Source organism: Pyrgilauda ruficollis, unplaced genomic scaffold (genome assembly GCF_017590135.1).
Source record: "Pyrgilauda ruficollis isolate IOZ18807 unplaced genomic scaffold, ASM1759013v1 scaffold71, whole genome shotgun sequence".
NCBI lineage: Eukaryota > Metazoa > Chordata > Aves > Passeriformes > Passeridae > Pyrgilauda > Pyrgilauda ruficollis.
In genome coordinates, this window is record NW_024528933.1 from 366,459 (window position 1) to 386,233 (window position 19,775).

At 37.1% G+C, this 19,775-nt stretch overlaps 1 protein-coding gene across 3 annotated transcripts in view; it reads right to left on the bottom strand.

The window, feature by feature from the left end:
• The window catches only part of FOCAD (focadhesin), a 92,782-nt gene that overhangs the window by 1,909 nt on the left and 71,098 nt on the right, over positions 1-19,775 (bottom strand). For all 3 annotated transcript variants that reach the window (XM_041485572.1, XM_041485573.1, XM_041485571.1), the window contains 15 exons: positions 18,630-18,719; positions 15,781-15,928; positions 13,766-13,885; positions 12,761-12,883; positions 11,843-11,920; positions 11,394-11,465; positions 11,123-11,225; positions 9,943-10,023; positions 8,781-8,909; positions 7,664-7,779; positions 6,174-6,434; positions 5,466-5,555; positions 3,801-3,978; positions 2,285-2,382; positions 1,135-1,386 (listed from right to left, as the gene is read on the bottom strand). In XM_041485572.1, the coding sequence (XP_041341506.1) occupies positions 1,135-1,386; positions 2,285-2,382; positions 3,801-3,978; positions 5,466-5,555; positions 6,174-6,434; positions 7,664-7,779; positions 8,781-8,909; positions 9,943-10,023; positions 11,123-11,225; positions 11,394-11,465; positions 11,843-11,920; positions 12,761-12,883; positions 13,766-13,885; positions 15,781-15,928; positions 18,630-18,719 (1,939 nt within the window). The remainder of the gene's footprint in view (positions 1-1,134; positions 1,387-2,284; positions 2,383-3,800; positions 3,979-5,465; positions 5,556-6,173; positions 6,435-7,663; positions 7,780-8,780; positions 8,910-9,942; positions 10,024-11,122; positions 11,226-11,393; positions 11,466-11,842; positions 11,921-12,760; positions 12,884-13,765; positions 13,886-15,780; positions 15,929-18,629; positions 18,720-19,775) is intronic.

Sequence of the window (19,775 nt, forward strand, 5' to 3'; positions counted from 1 at the left end):
AGCCCCTGTATCAGAACACGATGAATTATTTTCAGTTTGACAGACAACATTTGATTTCTGCTAAATTCAGTTATCTAATCATAGGCAGTGACCAATGAAGCTTCTGCCCAAAGTAAACAAAACACCCTAGAGTACATCTCCCTGTCAACGCAATTCTTTCCATAGCTGGATCTGAAACTCCCTTTGAGCCTTCTTATTATGTCAGCAATAATTCTTTGTAAGAAGAAGGCACACTAAACAGCTTTCCTCCATCTTGCCTGTTCATACCTTTAACCTATTAATATAATTCATTCTTATCAGCCTCTTGTCCAAATGTTTTACTGCAAAAAAGTCCCTTCAGAACTCTTATTGCCTTTGTTCCTCTTTTGACCTCTCTCATTTTTTGTTTTTTTTTTTTGGTTTTTTTTTTTTCTTTTCTGGCAATGCAGGGTGCCTGGATGACAACATGGTATTTAAATTCCTAAGGATGATTTTCAGGGCAAGGCCTCACATTCTTCCTTAAAACCTAATTAAGTACTTTCATACTAACAGCTCACCCCTGCATTCCTCCAACATTCTGAATTCTGACTTCAAAGGTAACTCTGAGCACAGAAGCATGCTCAGAGAAACCAGTTCTCAACAGACTCCAGTTTGCACAAAATAGCTAATTATTAATCTATAGATTAATAACAGTACTTCCACATATAGCAACTACATGCACTGCACAGTAGGTTTGCCAAATTAGGCACAATTTTCCTCATTTATTTTCAACTCATACTTCAAAATAAATGACACACATTGAAAACTGTGAAGAAGATCTTTGATTGTTCTGAATTTACAGTGTGGTGTGTCCAGCTACAGTGTGGTGTGTCCAGCTTCTTCCAGTGTTTAAAACACTGACTTGCTACCAGCAGCTCCCAATTCTCTGGGCTGCATTTTCTTAAGAGTTTGACTCCCAGCTTTGGAATTTTTTTTTCTTTTTGCAACTCTCAAATTTTACTTAAGAAACTACTTTCATGTCTCATTAAAAATAAAGTGAGATCACAATTAAGATACAATAGAATATAGAGGAAATAACTGCTCTAAGATCCAAGGTGACTACCAAAAATGGGGTTCTTTCTCATATAAAGTGCTTACCACTACATGCAGTTTTACCTTCTGTGTTTGTTCTTTCCACGGTTCTTTAGCCAGCAAAAGGAAAAGGCTACTTGGAAGGAGAGTGAGAGTCTCTTGCACAGCAAACTTATCAGTGGGGTGCTTGCCAATGTGTTCCTCATATAATTCTGGTGATACCATGTGGTGTTTCCACAGTGACCAGTCAGCACTGAGGCCAAGCAGTAATGGTGCACCATGGTCAGCCCAGGCCAAAACAGAAGCTGCAAACAGCCACACAAGGAAATCTGTGCACTAAACAGGAAAAAGGCAAAAATGCACTTCATTAAATGAATAATACAGAAGGAGAAAAAAAAATTAAAAACCTTACCAAAAAAACCCAACAAAAAAAGTCATCCAAGAAAGAAACCAACCAAAAACCCAAGACCAAAATCCAGATGATGACTTGCTCTTAAAAACAATCATCTAAAAATTCAGGTAAAATTCAAAATGCAAGAACTAAAATTAAGAACTAAAAAGTTCTTAATATACTTCTATGCTTTGAAGAGCATAAGCCTCTTTATAAGTTCAAACTAAAATGTCTACATGAAGAAAAGTAAAATCACACTCTTCTACAATCATCTTCTAGATTAAAGCTGATCCACAACTTATTTAAAATGGGGAAAAAACTTTTTCATAGCAACCTGACTGTTGAGGGAGATCAGAGATGGTCACTGTTGTGGTGCTATAAATGGCTGGGAAATATTGCAGCAATGTAATTAATGCCCTTCTGATCTAAGCAGCAGCTTATTTTATGTCCTCAAATGCAAGATCTAAAATAGGTGAACAACATTATTTCTCTGAAACTGTCCAAGCTCTCTCAGAACCAGAAACTACACAGTTCTCACCTGCCTATACAGTTCTACTAGTGAATTCAAAAATTTCCTTAAATTGCTCTAAATACAGTAAATTTTAAGAAATTATTTCCTTTAGTTGCCTTAAGGTTCTATCATAACTTAAATGTAAAGGTTATTTTAAAGTAAGAGTTTTAAATACACATTCATTCATAAAAAATGTGAAGATCTTCTCTGTGGTGGTGAGATCACAATCTTCTAAAATACAAAAGCATGGAGAATAATTCTTATAACTGAGGAAAAATGTAAAATATATCAGAATCTCTGTCCTTGCTCCAAATCATTTTCACAGCCATTACCTCTTTCAGATCAACATTTTCTAAGAGTGTTGACTTGTGCGCTACATTTCTGATGTAGCCCATTAGGTCTAACAGCCAGTCCATTCTTTTCAGAACTCCTAGAAAAAGAATAAGAACGCTGACTCATGTTAAACACTAGAATGCATTGCTTTTCATTGAAAAGCAAGCACAGAAAATCACTATAACAGGAAAGCACCAACTGTAAAAGAAAAAGATCACCAACACCATTATCAAATTTGATTAATTTTGCCACTGACAGAAAACATATACAGGCCCTTAAACAGTGCAGAAATGTTGCTTATAGGGCAGGCAACACACTGACACACATACACACACACACACACTCACAAAAAAAGCCCAAACAAAAAACTGCGTGAGAATTATTTCACATAATGGCAGCCTGCAGGACCCACTAACCAAGTCTGCACATTTGACTGCTACAGGATCCTAAACCTTCCCTCAATGTGCAAATTACTGTGAAAATGGTCCTACAGTGTTGAGAGGGTCAATAAAATATGGTCAAAGCATGCAAATAATATCAGCCCTCAATTCATCTCAAGGATGGAAGACATTTCATTGATTCAGATTCTGCTATCCATAATCTGTTCTACCTCCTAGAAGCTCACCACCAAGATCACATTACATCATACATTATTACTACATCCATGTAATCTTTACAAGTGCCCCCTTTCATGCTGTCTCCTCTTTTACCCAAAGGATCCTCACTTCACTCAATTAAAGCTCACTACTTTGAAGTTCTTCAAACACAGCTGGCAGCTAAGGCATTTGGCAATATAATGCTTTGAAGCTGTTCAGTGAACACAGACAGACAAAGACCTTTCTGCCATGAAAATGAGACCTCATTCTTGTATCTTTCTGTTTTTGTTTCTTCCTTCTTTATCTTCCTGTTTGATTCTCCTACTTCTCTTGCATCAGCCACTATGCTTTGTCAGACCCATAGCTGAGCCAGCCCAAATCATTAAGCCACCAGATGACTATCTGTCATAGTTATGAAAACGGAAAAAGGGAAATTTATTTCCTGTGTTAAATCAGTGCAAGGAGTTCAGGAAAGAAAGTTATCTCCCTAGTTCCACCAGTCTTATGTGAACATCCCCCCACCTTCTGTGTCACATACTAGTAAGTCAGACTTTAGGTCAGAAGGTTAGCAGACTTGCAGTATTAAAGAGGTCTCTAATGTACTATGTACATCTCTAACACTACCCTAAAAAGACTGGGAGACACAGATCTAGTTAAAACTGTGGTCTGTAAACCACACTGATGAGACAAATGACTTGTAGCCAGACCACAGAAAAAGAAGTAACTGGAGAAAAACATACAAGCAAAGTTTGATACAACTACTTGAATACTAAAATAATTCTGAAGACAGTAGTTTCCAATATGGAAAAATTTGGAAATACTTTGGTTAAAACATCTTAAAATTATTTTAAAGGAATCAGTGTATATTCATAAATATCTGTTGATTGCATTGTTGATTTTTCTTTAAGCCTAATCTTACCTGTATTTTCATGTCTCACAATGCGAGCATGATAGAAACTATGCAAGAACATCCACAAAATATTTTCCTTCTGGTGATATCCTGCCACAATATGAATCACGGCACTCAAGTTCGTCAGAGACAATCTGCCTTGAGAAACTAAATACACTTTCATGAATGTGGCCTTCTCTATATTGTTCTGCAAATGCAATTAAAAAATGTTAAATTGAAAGGTACATTTCTTGTGGGAAGAGTAAATTCTCCACTCCTCTTTATAAAAAAGTAAGAAACTCTTTGAATAACTAGTAGGCTTCATTTTCCTCAAAACATTATTACACAGAAGACTCTACATGCTACTTGAACTTTACTTGAATTGTTCAAAATAGGCCAGCAAAGTGTAACTCAGTACAGCTTTTTTTCATACTGCGTTAAATTTTACATTCCCCTTTGAAATGGAATGAACCAGCTTAACAGTTCTAGCCACTCAAGTCTTCTTGCAAGACAGATACACTGTAGTGACAAAAAGAGGTTTTCTTAAATTATGTTTTCCAGTGTGAAATAAGAAGTGAAAAATACAAGGAAATGACAGTTCAGCCTCCACAACCTATTTGACTGCTTGGTCCTCCAGTGAATTTCATAGAAAACAGAACAGGGGGCTTTACATCACAGATGTTTGTTTTAAAAAGCTTCATCTGAAAACATCAAGTTATTCCACACAGGTCACTTCCTTAGCATTTCAGCTGCTAAGAATTCCACCGCTAATTGATTCCACTGGTGAACTATAAGATAAAAGCTTTTTTTATTACATTATCATCCTCAGTCATCTTGTCCACCAGGAAACATTCTGAGCATGAATGTAAATACAGAACATAAAGTCAGGAATGAAAGGTTTTTCAGTCAATTATTTCACATTTTTAATAGAAGCGAGATCCACCAGTTCAAGGACAGCTAGTCACCAGGATGCATTTACAGTCCAGTTTCAAGCAGGTGGGTATATTAACCAAACAGGACTGTGGTGTGCTATTTGCATCATTGGTCTGAGATTCAGAAGACATAACACCACTCTGGTTCACACCATTCCTGTTCTGCTAACAGAAGTAATTCCCAGAATCACAGAATCAGTTAGGTTGGAAAAGACCTATGAGATTATCAAGTCCAACATATGATTCAACTATACCATGTCAACTAGACCTCGGCACTGAGTGCCACATCCAGTCTTTCCTTAAACACCTCTAGGGACAGTGTCTCCACCATCTCCCTGGTGTGACATTCCCATTCTAAGGACTAATCACCCTTTCTGTGAAGAAATTGTTCCTAATGTCCAGCCTAAACCTCTCCTGGTGCAGCTTAGGAATGTGTCTTTTTTGTGTCTTGTCTAGGACTGGTTGCCTGAGAGAAGAGGCCAACCCCCACCTCACCAAGTTAGTTAAGACTCGCCGGTTCAAACCTCTCAGGTGAAATCATGAGTATTTGAATTGCTTTGAGAAAGTTTGGGATATGGATTCTTATCACTTCTGCTTCTCTCTACTGCCTGCAGATTAGATCCAGAACACTCTTACCTACATGTCAGGTAAAACAATTAAATGCTCCCAGTGAGCTAAAATAGTCTGGTAACAATAAAAATGACAAGGTTGTTTGTTTCACATGATCTGGTGATATAAAAGAGCATAATTCAAATGTAATTACCTTGGAGATCTGGACAATGCGATTGATCTCTGAATCAGCCATTTCTGAAATACATCTGGCTACATCAATGTACATCTCCAGTTCACCTCTCTGCAAACAGAAAAGTAAATGCATGTCTAAATGTCTACTTCTGGCTTTCTTCATAATCAAAACTGGTGAGTTTAGGAACTTTTTAATGATAACGATGAATAATTAATCTATCTTCTAGCCTCACCTAATCTATTTTAGAGTATTTGCTGAGGAATTTGACATACATCCATCTACAAAAACAGTGGTATTTTAATACTTTTAAAGAGTTTATTTTATTTTTAATGGCAAAGTGCCATTCTTTGGAAGTATTTTCTGTAGCTAAATAGTTTCTTTAAATCACTGTGAGAAACTGAATCCTCTGTGTGAAAAAGAAAGCCTCCTCATTGTTCACTTCTTCTTTTTCATTAAAATTTATTTCAGTACTAATACTGTAATTTTCCATTACCAAATCATTTCTAAGGCAGGAGTGCACGTTAGATTGGTTTCACAACATCATATTCTAAAATAACCAAAAGTAACTTAAATTGAAATTATGCTGCTATTTTAACTAATATAATTAAAAATTGCACACCTAATTCATGTTTTGAATCTGATGTGTCAGTGCAAAAAAGACAGGACTTCCCATCATTAAAAAAATACCTAGCTACAGTGTTCATACACCTCATACATATTCCTTACCTGAACCTCATTTGGAAGAAGCTCATATATTTTCTCCACAGCCTGACACAAAAAGCTCCAGCAAAACTGGGCAGGGTTGGGAAGTTTCATTGCCTGGATGAGCCCCTGTAGAACACACTGGCAAATTTCTGGGCTTTTTGTGCGGTTCTTCACTTCAAATTGTTGTATCAGAAGCACTTCTGTAAAAGACTGCAGTTTGTCTTCTGCAACATGTTGCATCCACAGGGATAGGGACATGAAAAGATATTTCTGAGTTTTCATCTGAAAAAGAAAAATTTTTGCTCCATTTCAAATTCTAGCTCTTCACTGACCTTGAACTATTGTTGGATGAAATTATAAAAAGAGTGGCTCAAACATGATTTATAAAAGCACTTAAAGTCGTAAATATTTCTCAGGTCTTTTCTTCTTCCCTTTTTTGATGAATTTTTTTGAATTCAAAAGAGTTCAAATATGTCAATATTCTGTTTTCATTAAAAACTGAAGAACTTACTTTCAACGAACCTTGGACATCACATCTCCATATGGACACAGCAATTTTTTTACATGGTGCCCACTGCATTCCTACATAAAGCATACAGACTGTCTAGACAGTCAATGACAGAAGTATGATAGCCATAGAAGTATGAATGTTGCTAGCTAGTGAAGAAGAATGAATATCCTGTATGAAATGCAGAGCGTAAATTTTCTCTGGCTCACCATATTTTGTGACTGCAAATTCCCACTGCAGCTGGAAAAGTGGTAGGCAGAAATAAAATCTTTTTTTTTGTACCTTACCAATTATGTACCTTAAAACTGCCAGCAAATGTTTGCATATCTAAGACTAACGAATTAAAACAAAAAAAACACTCCTTGAAGAGGTCACAGAAACAAGCAACTAATTTTCTGAGAATTGTCATTAATCTGCTCCTGAACTTGGATAAAGTGACAGAAATGTGTAGCCAAGTGTTCTGTGGGATTCAGGGAGTTTTACATACTGTATCATGGAATCCACCTTTTAATTCCAGAAGAACAGAAAATCAATGAAGGATAAGACCAAATTTGATTATACTGTAGGTTAGTCTGTTGGGTATCTACAAAATTAAGGCAAGGTTTTTAAGACATAGCTTTTTTTACTAGTTAGCTAGATCAAGAGACCTTGCTAGAAAAAGTAGGTAAGCTTTTGGACAGATTAGGGTGGACCTTTCTGTTAAGACTTTTAGCTGGTATAATGCAAGATACTTTTTCTCCCTACATGCCATGCTTTATCTCTCCAGGTTATCAGCACTATAGGTCTTAAGCAGTAAAGTAAAATGAGTGTAGCAGGTCTTAAGTCTGCCTTGAATTTCAAGGCTCCACAATAACCTCTCTCTCATTATAAATACTCACTAAATGGTATTTCTGAAGAATTCTGAACCAGTAATCCTTTTCTGGTGAGACAGCCTAAACATTGTCACTGAGGAATTTTATATGAAAGAGGTGCTGAGCTCCCACAAGTTTTCTGACATACGTACACTGAGACTGTAGATAAGGGGAGGTGCCACCCACATCCCTAAAAGCATTGCTGCATTTTGAGATGACTGAGCCTGTGTCACAGCCAGTTCAAGGCAGAGATGTTTTACCTCATCACCTAAAACAGAAAAAAACAAACTAAGTTATAAAGAAAATATTTTCTCTTTAAATTTGTTATCGACTCATAAAATAAAGGAGGGTTGTTGCTCTACTAGAGCATTACATTACAACTTATTTTTCTAAAAATCCTACTTAAAGCTTTTAACACATACATGTTAGAAGACTCGTCTTAACATTCATGCACTTTCAGCAAGAAGTATCAGCACCTGTTCAAGTTATTTCAATTCCCTCATGAACAAAAATGTGGGAATGCTAAGAAAAGTAAAAATTAAAAAAACCCCAAACCCTTCTTTCCAAAAAAGTCAGTATTTAGTACACAGAATGAAAAATGAGTCAATATTCCTAGACAATGATGCTGTCTGAAATCTAAAACCACCCACAAAACAGACATACTGTTTCCTCTGAAAATTCCCTCATTTACAAAAGTAAGACTCCTAAGGGAAAAGCAGGAACAAAAAAAACACTCCAGACATTTAACAAGTGTCAGCTCTTCATAAGAATGGCAGACCTCACTATAGGAATCTTGATCCATTATTCTGAAAATTATTACCCAGTGTAATTTAGTAGAAAGTGTATTTCAAACTAGTGATAGATAGGTGAACTATCAAACAGTTGAAATATGTGAAAAAGTGGCATGCAGGCTCTGACATGGGCACTGGACCAAGCATTTAGCAGTTACTCATAACAGGATTCAGTTAGTTAAGTTTCATGATGGGCTTTTATATACATCAAATGAAATGTTCAGGCCACTTTCACTAACATTTTAGGGAACTTCTCATCTCTGATCTTCTTTAGTTTTTCTTCAGTTAAAACAGTGTCCACATGGTGATGACAAATATATACTTGCAAACACTAAAAAGTCAGTCTTCAAAGCATAACAAAACTAACCACTGCACTAACTTCAAGCCCTGAAGAGGGCTCCAAAGTTTGTGAAAGCTGCAGTAATGAAGAACTCTTGTGACAAATTCAGAAGTTTTAATAGAAAACTACTACTCTTACCAAAGTCCAGCCTCATCAAAGGAGAAAGAATGGATGCCCAGTTTACAGGTGGATACTGATGGCTTTCTCCAACTAATGCAATGGGTGCCAGTGCTACTTTCACCAGCTCAGCTGGGACAGATTCAGGGCCTAAAACAGAAGATTCGGTCAGAATATATATGGCTTTACAGCTCAGCAAAAAAAATGTGAACACTACACTGTAGTTCAAGCTGTAGTAAAGAACTGAAAAGTGTTATAAAATCACTGTTACTTTTTGCATCTGAGAATTAGCCATTTCATTTATAATGAACGGTTACATTTTTAATGTCCTGTCAAACCGGTTTTTTGTTACTAATAGAAACTTTCTGGTCCCTTGTTCTTGAGTGAATTTACAAGTTAATTTAAGATATTCTTCATCTAGTAAGGTAGTACTTTTGGTTTTCTTACTGGGAGAACAGCAAAGTTTTCTGACACTGCTTTCCTTTCTCATCTTGTAGATGCAGGCCAAAAGAACAGTCAGATAAGTGCTAACCTTTGCTACGTACCATGTTATATCAACGTAAGTTAACTCAGCCCTCCTGGAATCAAAACGTAGGCACTTTAAACTCCATTTAAAGCAAAGCTTGCTTCATAGGACAGCAGTGAGCTCACTTAACTCCACATAGAAGCAATCCTCTCTATCCTCCTTAAGACTACTCCAAGACATCGCTCTTTTACCAGGCTTCCTCATGTAAGACCTTACTTTCTTCAGGCTTCTTTGCATCTATCCCAGCAGTAATCTGATTAATACCACGCTGTTACAGAGAATCTTAATCCAGCATCACGGAAATAAGGGGCAGCATAAAGTCAGTCTGATGATGGAGTATTAACTGAGTATACAGGCTAACACTTAAAAATTATTTGACTTTCATTCTCATAGGGAAGAAGCATCATCTCATCAACAGAGAGGGAAGGGAATAGGGTTTTAAAAGTCAAGAATCAGGTGGAGAAAACTGAAGTCCTAACTACACAATATTACCTTATCTTTTTGAGTGTAATTAAATTTCTATTTTAAATACCTCACATTAGTGAAGTTCATATTTGTGCTTAGAAAAGTTCTCTTAGCAAATAAAAGCAAGTGTTTAAGGTCATCTTTTATAGCTGTAACAAATTTCCCAGAGGAATACTGTAGTTTGATCCTTACCTTTCTTTCCACTTTCAATAGCAAAGTCAATGGCTGCCCTGATAAAGCTGTTTACAGGTAAGTAGCTAAAATCTGGAGGAACTGTAAAGATAAAAAGACTGCTTATATTCTAAAACATCATCAGCAAAAATTACAACCTTCTGCTCCAGGCCAAATTGAGATGTGTTTGAGCCAACTGATTCTGTAGGTGACTCAGGGTATTTAGACCAGCAGACTGATAGATGTATTGGCCTTTTCACCTTTAAGGCAAACTAAACATTTCTGGTGGTGGGAGGTGCCACCAGATCAGAAAAAAACAAATTCACAGATCAAAAACCAGGGATAAGAACGTCCTTAAAAATACATTGGGCACTGCAAGCTGGGCTTTGAAAGGGAACGACTCAAATTTTAGGAAGTTTAATGCAGCACAGACATTCCATATCTAACCTTAGGCATGCATGCATGCATGCAGGCATACGTAAAAGAAGAAACTGTGAGACTTTTCTTTGTGATGTTCATCTACATTTTGTATTTTTGGCTCCCAGTTTCGTTCACACCAAAGTGAACAGCTTCAACTTCATTAGCTTTTCCTTGTTACTGGTATATCATTAATGATTAATTATCCGGCCTTTACCAATGGATATTGAAACAACACTTAAAGTTAGCAATGTATCAGCCACCCTGAAAGAGCACAGAACACTAGTTTTTTCATTTCAGCTAACCAGAGAAGATCTGTTCTAGGAAAATACTTCTAAAACTTTAGTTTGGTCTTGTTATAGACTAGTTTTTAAGTATGGATTTTTTTATATAGTGGGAAGTGCTAAAACAAATAGTAGATTAATCAGTTCTAAAATGCATGGAGATGATGTCAAATACACGTGCCATAGGAACTGTAAAACCTGCTTACATTTATCCTATTAAAAAATAAAGAAGCAATATACAAGTTTGACCAGAACAATTTAGAACCTTACTTTCATACTGCAAGTAAAAGCAGATGTGGGGTATCCTGTTACTGATTCCTACTTCATGTTCCAACTTCAGGCACACAGGACCTCTGTGTGAGATCGCTGATTCAAAGGCTGTCATGTCACCTCACAGGGCTGCAATGTCTAACTTATATTATCTCATGTGTCCCACACTGTCTTTTTAGTGATGTGCTGTTTCTACATATTCTTTAAGAAGCAGTAATAAAGCATCTTACCAGATGCCCTGTTCTGGGTAGAAGACAAACAGGACATGTGAAGACGTCCCAGAAGTCTTGCTGCATTTGTCTGAAGACCAATCTGCTCTGAGAAACTAATTATCTGTTGAGACAATAAACCACTAGTTAGACAAATTTTCCTACACTGTCTCATTCAAGCTGGATACAAATATTACGTAGTTTCTTTTAAACAGACTTGTCTTGCTTGTGCAAGGTGTGAAGGTATGTCTAGTGCATTATCCAAAGGAGGAAACAAAGGCTACCTTCTTACCTGTGTAAGTGTTCTGATCACTTCATTCAGCTTACTTTGAAACTGTGAGGACTGAATGCTCTCAGACTTCAGCTGCAAGAGAAAAAGAAAAAAAGGTTAATTTTGTAACAGATAAAAAAGAAGCAACAGAGAAAAACTTTGGAAAACAGATTACACTTGCACCCATGCCTTTTTATGGAAGCGGGAGAGAAAAAAGGAGAAAGCTTACATGGCTGAAAACTCTACCCCAGTGGCACTGCACATGGGCCCTATGATGGCAAAATGGAACAAGTCCCATTTTACACATTGCAATTCAGTGTTGGTTAGTTCATATCCAACTGTAATTATTGCAAAAATGTGATGTCCTGGTTTACAGCCATTGCTGTAGGAATGGGAAGGATGCATCCCATCTTGCCTTCTAGGCAAATTTCTCCATGAGATTAAGGTACCATTTGCTTACATATTCTGACCTGTATCATGCCTCCTTCAGAGCCCACCAGTGCAACCAGCCCACTGACAGCAGCCAGACGCTCCATTGTTGGAGAACCCTGGAAGCATAATTCAGGACTAGTGAGCCAATGTGATGACACAACACTACTGTAAGACAAAATGCTTGTTTCTTCCAACTTAAAAACCATGACTACTATCATAAGTACACTTCTAATCCCAATAGCCTTTTCAGATCAGACTCCAGCACAATAGATAATACTAATTCCTTTCTTTATGAATGAAAGCTTTATATGGAGCTTCCTGCTCAGTTCTCCAACTCTGAAATCATCATGGATTGACAAATTTTTTTTTTGCTAGCACAATCTGTATTCCACAAAATATACCAGTGCAATTCAACTCAAAACCAGTTTCTTTATTGATAATTACCTTTAGCTGCAATCTTAATATGTAAGTCTAGGGTTTGATTTGAAACACCTAACTTTTACAGATAAATTGAAATTATTTTAAAGACTAAGGCACTATAATCACCCATCTTTTTTCTAGTTTTGACAAGCAGCACCTGATTTCACAAGACAGTTTAACTTAACCTAGACTTTATCCTTGGGCACTTTTTCAAATTTGTGAACATGTCCAAATTAAGACCTCATTAAGATAAGCACTTCTCATAAATTATCCAAATAGAAGAGAAACGGATTTTTTCCCTTTAGCAAACAGCCCAAAATTACGTTCTTGCTTCCAAATATCAATTAAACAGCATATTCAGATAGTCTTAACTTTTCCTAACATCACTCCTGCAGAAGCAAGGAAAATTATGTTCCTACTGTTAAATTTAAACTGCACACCATCCCTTCCCCAGCTCCTCTACCCCCACCCATGCAAAAAAACCTAAACCAACAAAACAACTACAAAACCCAGGATATGCATGAAAATTCCTTTACCTCTGCAAGCACAATTTTTATCCAGGCTGGCATTAGTCTGTTACTCAGGTCTTCAGCTTTCCCATGACCACAAGCTGACAATCCATGTACCAATGCACCTAAAGCTAAAGCAAAACTGTACGTCTGTAAGGTGAAAAGAACTTATTAAAAACAGATTTTACAAAGGAGGCTGTATTCTTTTTACATTTATTATTGAAACATTACTCAAATATTTATTATTTCCCAACAATTAGAGGTAATATCTTTGTCTAGAATATCAGATGCTTTATTTCAAATGACATGGGATTTTCTGAGATTAAATAGGCTTTCATAGAGCCTTTGTTTTAGAGCAGATTTTCTGATATGAAGGTAAAAAGCTCTAGCACAGGTAGTTAGCTCTGACTTCCTATTTTTCAGATAAACATTCTGAACAGCTGATTAATGTAATAGCAAGCTTTGATTCAAAATGGTTGCCTCCCCCAGCTCCTTCATTTCCTGGCAGACATTAATCAGAAAAGAACTTGCACTAAAATATTGAGATTTTTTTTGGCAATTTGAGGGGTATCCTAGGACACCAGGGATGAAACACACACCTGTAGGAAGCTGTGGCTATTTTTATGGTTATGCACTGTCAGTGGTTCAGGGAAAGCAAAAATTCAGAGCAGCACATTTGATGTATTTTGCCACCAAGAAAAAGAATTTATAGAAATACACTATAAAAGAGAAAAAATGGCAGGATGCAGGGACTAAAGACATCAAATACAACAATTTCTCTTCTAAATGCAATCAAACACATACAACTTGCTTTTATTTCACTGTCTTGTAATTGCTATATGCATTAATGAATCAAGTGGTAGCCTTACTAATTGTGTGATATGCAAAATACATTCATCAGTATTAGTTAATGATAAAAGCAGATCAATATAATTGTCTTGAATTGCAGTTTGGGAAAAGCAGTATCCAATATTAAATAGATAAAGAGAGAAAAAGAACTGAAACAAAGCCCAAATACAGAAGAATTATTACCTGCTGATTATTTTCTGCTAAGGTCCGTAGCTTGCTCATAGCCTTCTCAGCCTCAGCTGCTTCTATGATTCCAACACTGAAAGCAGAGACACAGGAACAGGCCACAGAGTAGGCAAGTACCTGAAAAAAATTTTATTCCATTAACTAGCATCTAATTAAGCTCACTGTAGCAATGCTCAGTAATGTGCCAGCATGATAGAAAATATGTAACATTTTCAGTTTATACTTTCAGATATTTATTCCCTCTCTGAAAGATTCTTCATTGATGCTAATAATGTTAAACAAACACAACTAAAGCTTAGAAGTACTTCTGGTTTTACAGAGGTCAAACTCCTGACCTTCTACATAAACGTATCTATTTTCTAAACACAAGTATCTGATCATTGTTTATGTAAGTACACTCAGCATGCTGTGCTCCCTCCCATCAGGACTACAAGCAGGTCCACCAGTCCAGAAAATGAGCATGTAAAACTGTCTCACACACAGCCCACAACACCAGACTCCGGCCCTTGCAGAAGGATTCACCAGTAACATTGCTTTTCTATTCTTCTGCCTTAGCCATGGAGAATATGTCAGTGACGTTTGAACTACCAAACAAAGCAAGTGTGCCAAATGTCTTAACCTCCTCTGTACCAAAGTTAAGCAGCAGAACAACACATGACTCTGAGGGAAGCAGAGAGCACCTACCTACTGCGCAGGATTGACATAAATTTGACCTGTAGCAAGTAACGTGCAGATTTTGCTACGTTTGTTGTACCTTTTGCTGCAGCAGGCCAAAATTACTTCTCAAATACCAGGTTATATGCAAGTCATTTACAGCTCTGCAAGAGCTTCTTGTGCATCTCATACAATAGCACTCATCCTAGAGTGCTGCCCAAGTTTTACTCATCTCTACAAATCCTTGCAGAGGTTTTAATTGCAAAGTGCAGGTTTTTCTTCTCATCCCCAACTATCTCATGATGTTAAACAGCTGCTGCCTTTCATCACAGAAGCTGCTGTATTGAACTCAGCTTAATTTCAATAATGCACTTGAAGATCTCTGGGGATAGATAAATTATTTCATAGCTGTAAGTAATTTTAATGCATGAACCATAAATTGCAAAAGGCTAATCCCCAACACATATGTACTGCCAAAAAAATAAAATTTCATAGAAGGTGTTTAATAAAGAGCTTTCAGAACACTACCAACAGGGGCAAAAAAAATAATAGTATCAATCTCTATTGAATCCTGTAGTTAAAACAGAGGATTATGCAACTCCACTGTCTGTACATATATCATGTACAGACAGGGTTGCTTTTCTCGTGCAAAACATCTGCTTGTTCTGATTTTTGTTTTCTGTTGCAAACTATTTGAATTTCATCAGTTTTCATTCTCAAGTTTTACCTTGGCAGAGTTATAGGCAAAGTACATGGCCACGTCAGAACTTACAGGACATATCCTGGAAAAAAACTCCCTGAAATGCAGGTCTCAGTTTAAGTGTTCAAAATATAAAAGAAAATAGTAAATGGGGCCATAGCAGTGTGCACAAGTACAAAATTCACATTAGCTAGCGACACAAAATTTCAAAGAAGTATGCAGAAGGCATATTGAAAAACAAAGTATTAGGATTTAAGTTCTCTCTAAGAGTAACTTTTTGTCTGTTTTTAGTAGATCAGATGAGGAGTAAACAACTGTATATAAGAGACACATAGTCCTAGTTACTCATGATTCAACTTTCAACAGTTTAATTTGGAGCTAAGAAATAAAAGAAGACCTTTAAAGGATCACGTCTGTTATCTTTTCAGGCAGTTTCTTAATGTCTGTACAAGATTACACATTATTCTATTCTTATTATTGCGGTTGTTATCACTTTTATTTTCCAGCAGACATAAACCCATACATGGTAAAAGAAAAATTAGAAATCAAGCCTTCCAGTACCACAGATAAAAAAAGGTTCAGCAAAAAGACTATAATTATTAAAGGGAGGCAACAAAATAAATAGAAGGCTTAAAATTTGTGATAAAATAGGTCATACCTCCTGGACTCCTCTGCTTTGGTCCTCACTGCTGTCCAGGTATTTGTAGAGTTTTCGCAATGAAGCAGAAACATGCACTCGCGACTCTGTTTGGCTACTGTGACTCATAAATGAAAGAACAAGTCCTACTCCTAAAATACATCCAGTGCTTTAAGAGAAAACAAAATAGAAAATATTAAGTATGCTTTGGCTGCTCTGAGCTCCCTTTAAACCCCAACAAAGTTTGTGGGTAAGAAGACCTCTTGGCCTTGCCTGATAACTAGACCTGTAGATAATTTATTACCACAGTCAATTTTGCAAATGGTTTTTATTGCACATATCGTTTCCAAGAAACACCAGACAAAAGAAGACCATAAGAAGAAAGTGTTTATTTAATAATAAGTCCTACATACAGCCTCATTCTTCCTTCTGTCTCTGAAGAACCAGTAGCCCCAACAAGTGCCATAAACTAGTATGAAGGAAGTATAGATCCAAATTTCTATGTGTCCTGATAATATAAACTAGGAAATCACAATTAAACACACTAATTGCAGGTTGTATTAGCATCTGCTGCTGTCAGACTCCTTCAAGAGTTGTTTCATTTGCAAAAGTAATGAAATCAGTGATTAAACCAGAAGCTGCTAAGATGGCTTTCTTAGCCAGGTAAGAAATAAAGGTATTCACCTGCATTAGTTAACAGCAATGGTCAGGTGTGCATTCTAACCTGCATGTACTAAAATCTGCATATGTTACAGTGGAGCAGCTTCATCAGGGCACACATCCAGCACAACTAACTGTTTGATGCTGAGGATACTTAAAATTGCAACAAGAACATAGTTTCAAAGGACATAATTGAATAGAGCAGCTGGCACAAACATCTCCACAGTTCCCACCTCTTTTTCAGATTTTTGTTCAGAAATTCCACGCTGGACCAAAGATCTTTTACTAAATTCTGCATGTGTGCTCCCATAACAAGTTCCAAGTCATCAGGTTTGTCAGAACTTCTGAACAGTTCGGGCTTCCATCATGATATACTAAAACATAGCAGACACTTATTGCTCTGAAGGTGACCTCTCACTGGCACATATCCCCAGCTGCTCTTATTTGTAGATGATTTTTTTCCCCTGTGCACATCTCCCTGATACTGCTTGTAGCAAGCAGTCAAATGAACATGGCTAGGATTTTAGGCATTCTCCTAAGCTTCTCCTATCCAACTTAAAAATGGCAAGAGCTGCTGCTTTTACTCAGCTGGGTAAAAAAGAGACATCTGAGAATAACTTCAGTTGTATTTTTAAGTTAATGTTTTACAGTAACTGGGAATTAAGGATAATTGAGCATGGCTACAAGACACAGAGGGGTGTCTTGGGAGTGGTACTTTTTTCCAGCAAAGATCAAACAAACCTTTTTAAGTAACTGGTATATCTGAATTAATGATCAGCCAACAAAACAAGGACATGGTATACAAGAGTTCTAAATTCAAATTTACACTACTGCTTGTTGACAAAATTGCATAGAAAGAAAATAGAGTTTATTATTTAGAGCTATAATATTTTATGTTATTCACTGTTAATAAAGACTTAAAACATAATCGGACACTAAAGCAAGAATAAAACTTCACCTTTTCTGCTACACTTTTTGTAACTAACAATTGCTCTCACTTGGCTACCTTATTTGTGAGCTACATAAAATGAGCATTTAGGTACATTTCATCTACATGATATCTCAGATTTCCTAGCACATTTTAAGTGTTTTAATGCTAGAGGATCAGGTTGCAGAGAGTCCTGCCTTCCACGAGGTGCAGCCTGAGCCTGGACAGCACTAATTTCCACACCTGCACTGCTCAGCAGACCTATGCTCAAAACACCATCAGCCTGTTTTTTGTGAAAAAGAAAATCACCGATTTAGCAGGAGCGAAACACTGGTGAAAATGCTCATGCCTCACAGCTGATCATGCCTGTGTCACACTGGATGGAAAGGCTGGAAAGGACCTTCCTTTGGAACAGCAGTTTACAAGTAGAAATGCAAAATTTGGACAACTCTGCAACTCGTACTAGACACCAACTTGCTCTTAACCTTTAAAAACCATAGACAGCACAAAAAACTACCCCCTCTTCAATCTTCCCCCTTTTGCTTGCCATTGTTTCATATTCTTCTGATAACCTCTTGCTGCCAGAGAAGTCTGGCTTGGCTCTTCTCTAAGGCTTTGATCTCCAGCTAACAGGCTGCACAAACCAGGCAGGACAAAGGGATGCAGCTGGTAGAATCTCTGTGTACTGTGTGTCTCACCCTGCACCACTCAAAAGGCAACAGAAATCCTTACTAAGCTATATAGGTTCACAGCCCAATGGTGCACAGCTATGACTCCTCAGAGCTTTTCAGAAAGTGCACTGGAGAAAGGAGGGCAAAGGCAAATGGGAATTTTTGCTGTTTCTTTTGAATGGTGAAGAGCTGGGCAGAGTAATGCTCAAACTGAAAGAAAACCTTATGCACTCACATTGAGCTGCTCAAGGTACTGTGGTTCCTTCCCTGATTTGAAAGAGAAATAACTGCTGTGGAAGAAACATCCTGCCATGCTATGTTAGCTGTCTCATGGCAACTGACATGTGCTTTATTGTCTAAGGAGATTCAAATTCTAACTGTAAAAACTTAAGCAGTGTAGATAAAGTCTGTGACTGACTCTGTTTTAGGGAGCATGGGGACCTCCAAAGGGCCTTTCCAGCCTGCCTGAGCTGGTGATTATATGGAAGTACTCAGAACCCGTTGTCTCCTTGTCCTATTCTTATACTTTTCTGTGTAGAGTTAAGGAAGAAAACTTGAAATAAAAAAGTATAGTTCAAAATAAAGTATCATCAGTAATATAGGAAACTCACTTGTACTCCAGATTGGTGTCAAAGCAGCAGTCCTCCAACACATCCAGGGACTTCATCAGAACCAAGTTCATCTGTTGACCAGGTATATCACTACAAAACCAAACCAAACCAGAAAAAAAAAGATCCAATGCCTGACAGTGGGAGGAGGAACTTGATAAAAAATCATCTCAGCTAGATGTGTAACTATTTATAAGCTGAAAATTCATGACATTTCACACTATTAGCTCTCTCAACCTCTCTCCACCTCACTGCCTAACTTACTGATAAAAAAAGATGTGTTTACTTCTCACTCCAAAAATGTCATATGGACTCCCCTCTTATAAAACATATACTCAATTTTCATAATGAACAGGGCATCTTTAATGGAAAGATCTATAATCTGATATAAACTATAGCTCCATTCCTATGAGTTTTGATTTGTTGCAAGACAACAATGCTTTGAAGAATGTGTAAGATTAAGGTTTCAAAACATGTAGGGAAGTGAAAGAGTAAAACTAGTCTGCAAGAAATGGTTAGATAAATGTATTCACTTAACACCCCTCACCACGAAATGAAACAAACACAAACCCCCAAAATATTGATTCACATACTCCAAAATACTAGGCTGATGTAACTTCATTCTGTGTAAGAGTCTTTTAATGCTTGTACGTAGCTCAGCTGTCTCACTGACTAAACATCCAGAGGTATTCCATTCCCAAATTACATGGCTGTGTCAATGGCAGCAAGGCATCAAGATACCAAAGCGTGAAGATTAGAACTCAGCAATGCTTCAGTTTTAACAAGATCAGGTGCCTTGGAAACATTAGTTTCACTGAGCGAAGTAACAACTGACAATCAGATCTGTTTGGTACCTCTGCTTGTGTACTAATGAAACATTTTTTCCGAGTATACAAGAAGAAACAATCCCTAGCAGTCAAAAACTCTGGAGGAATATAAAGTCCTACCTAAAAACCTACTACTTAATTTCTCTGGAATCACCAGAAATTTGCAACTGAGGCCAACCTTTCTGAAAAGGAGGCGTTTTCTAACAACTTCAGAATACTTCCGTGCTGCCAACACAGCTGTAACAGCATGCTTTAAAAACAGTTCATTACACTACTTCCATCCTCACATTTGTAACTCACATGACGTAAGTGAACACCGTCC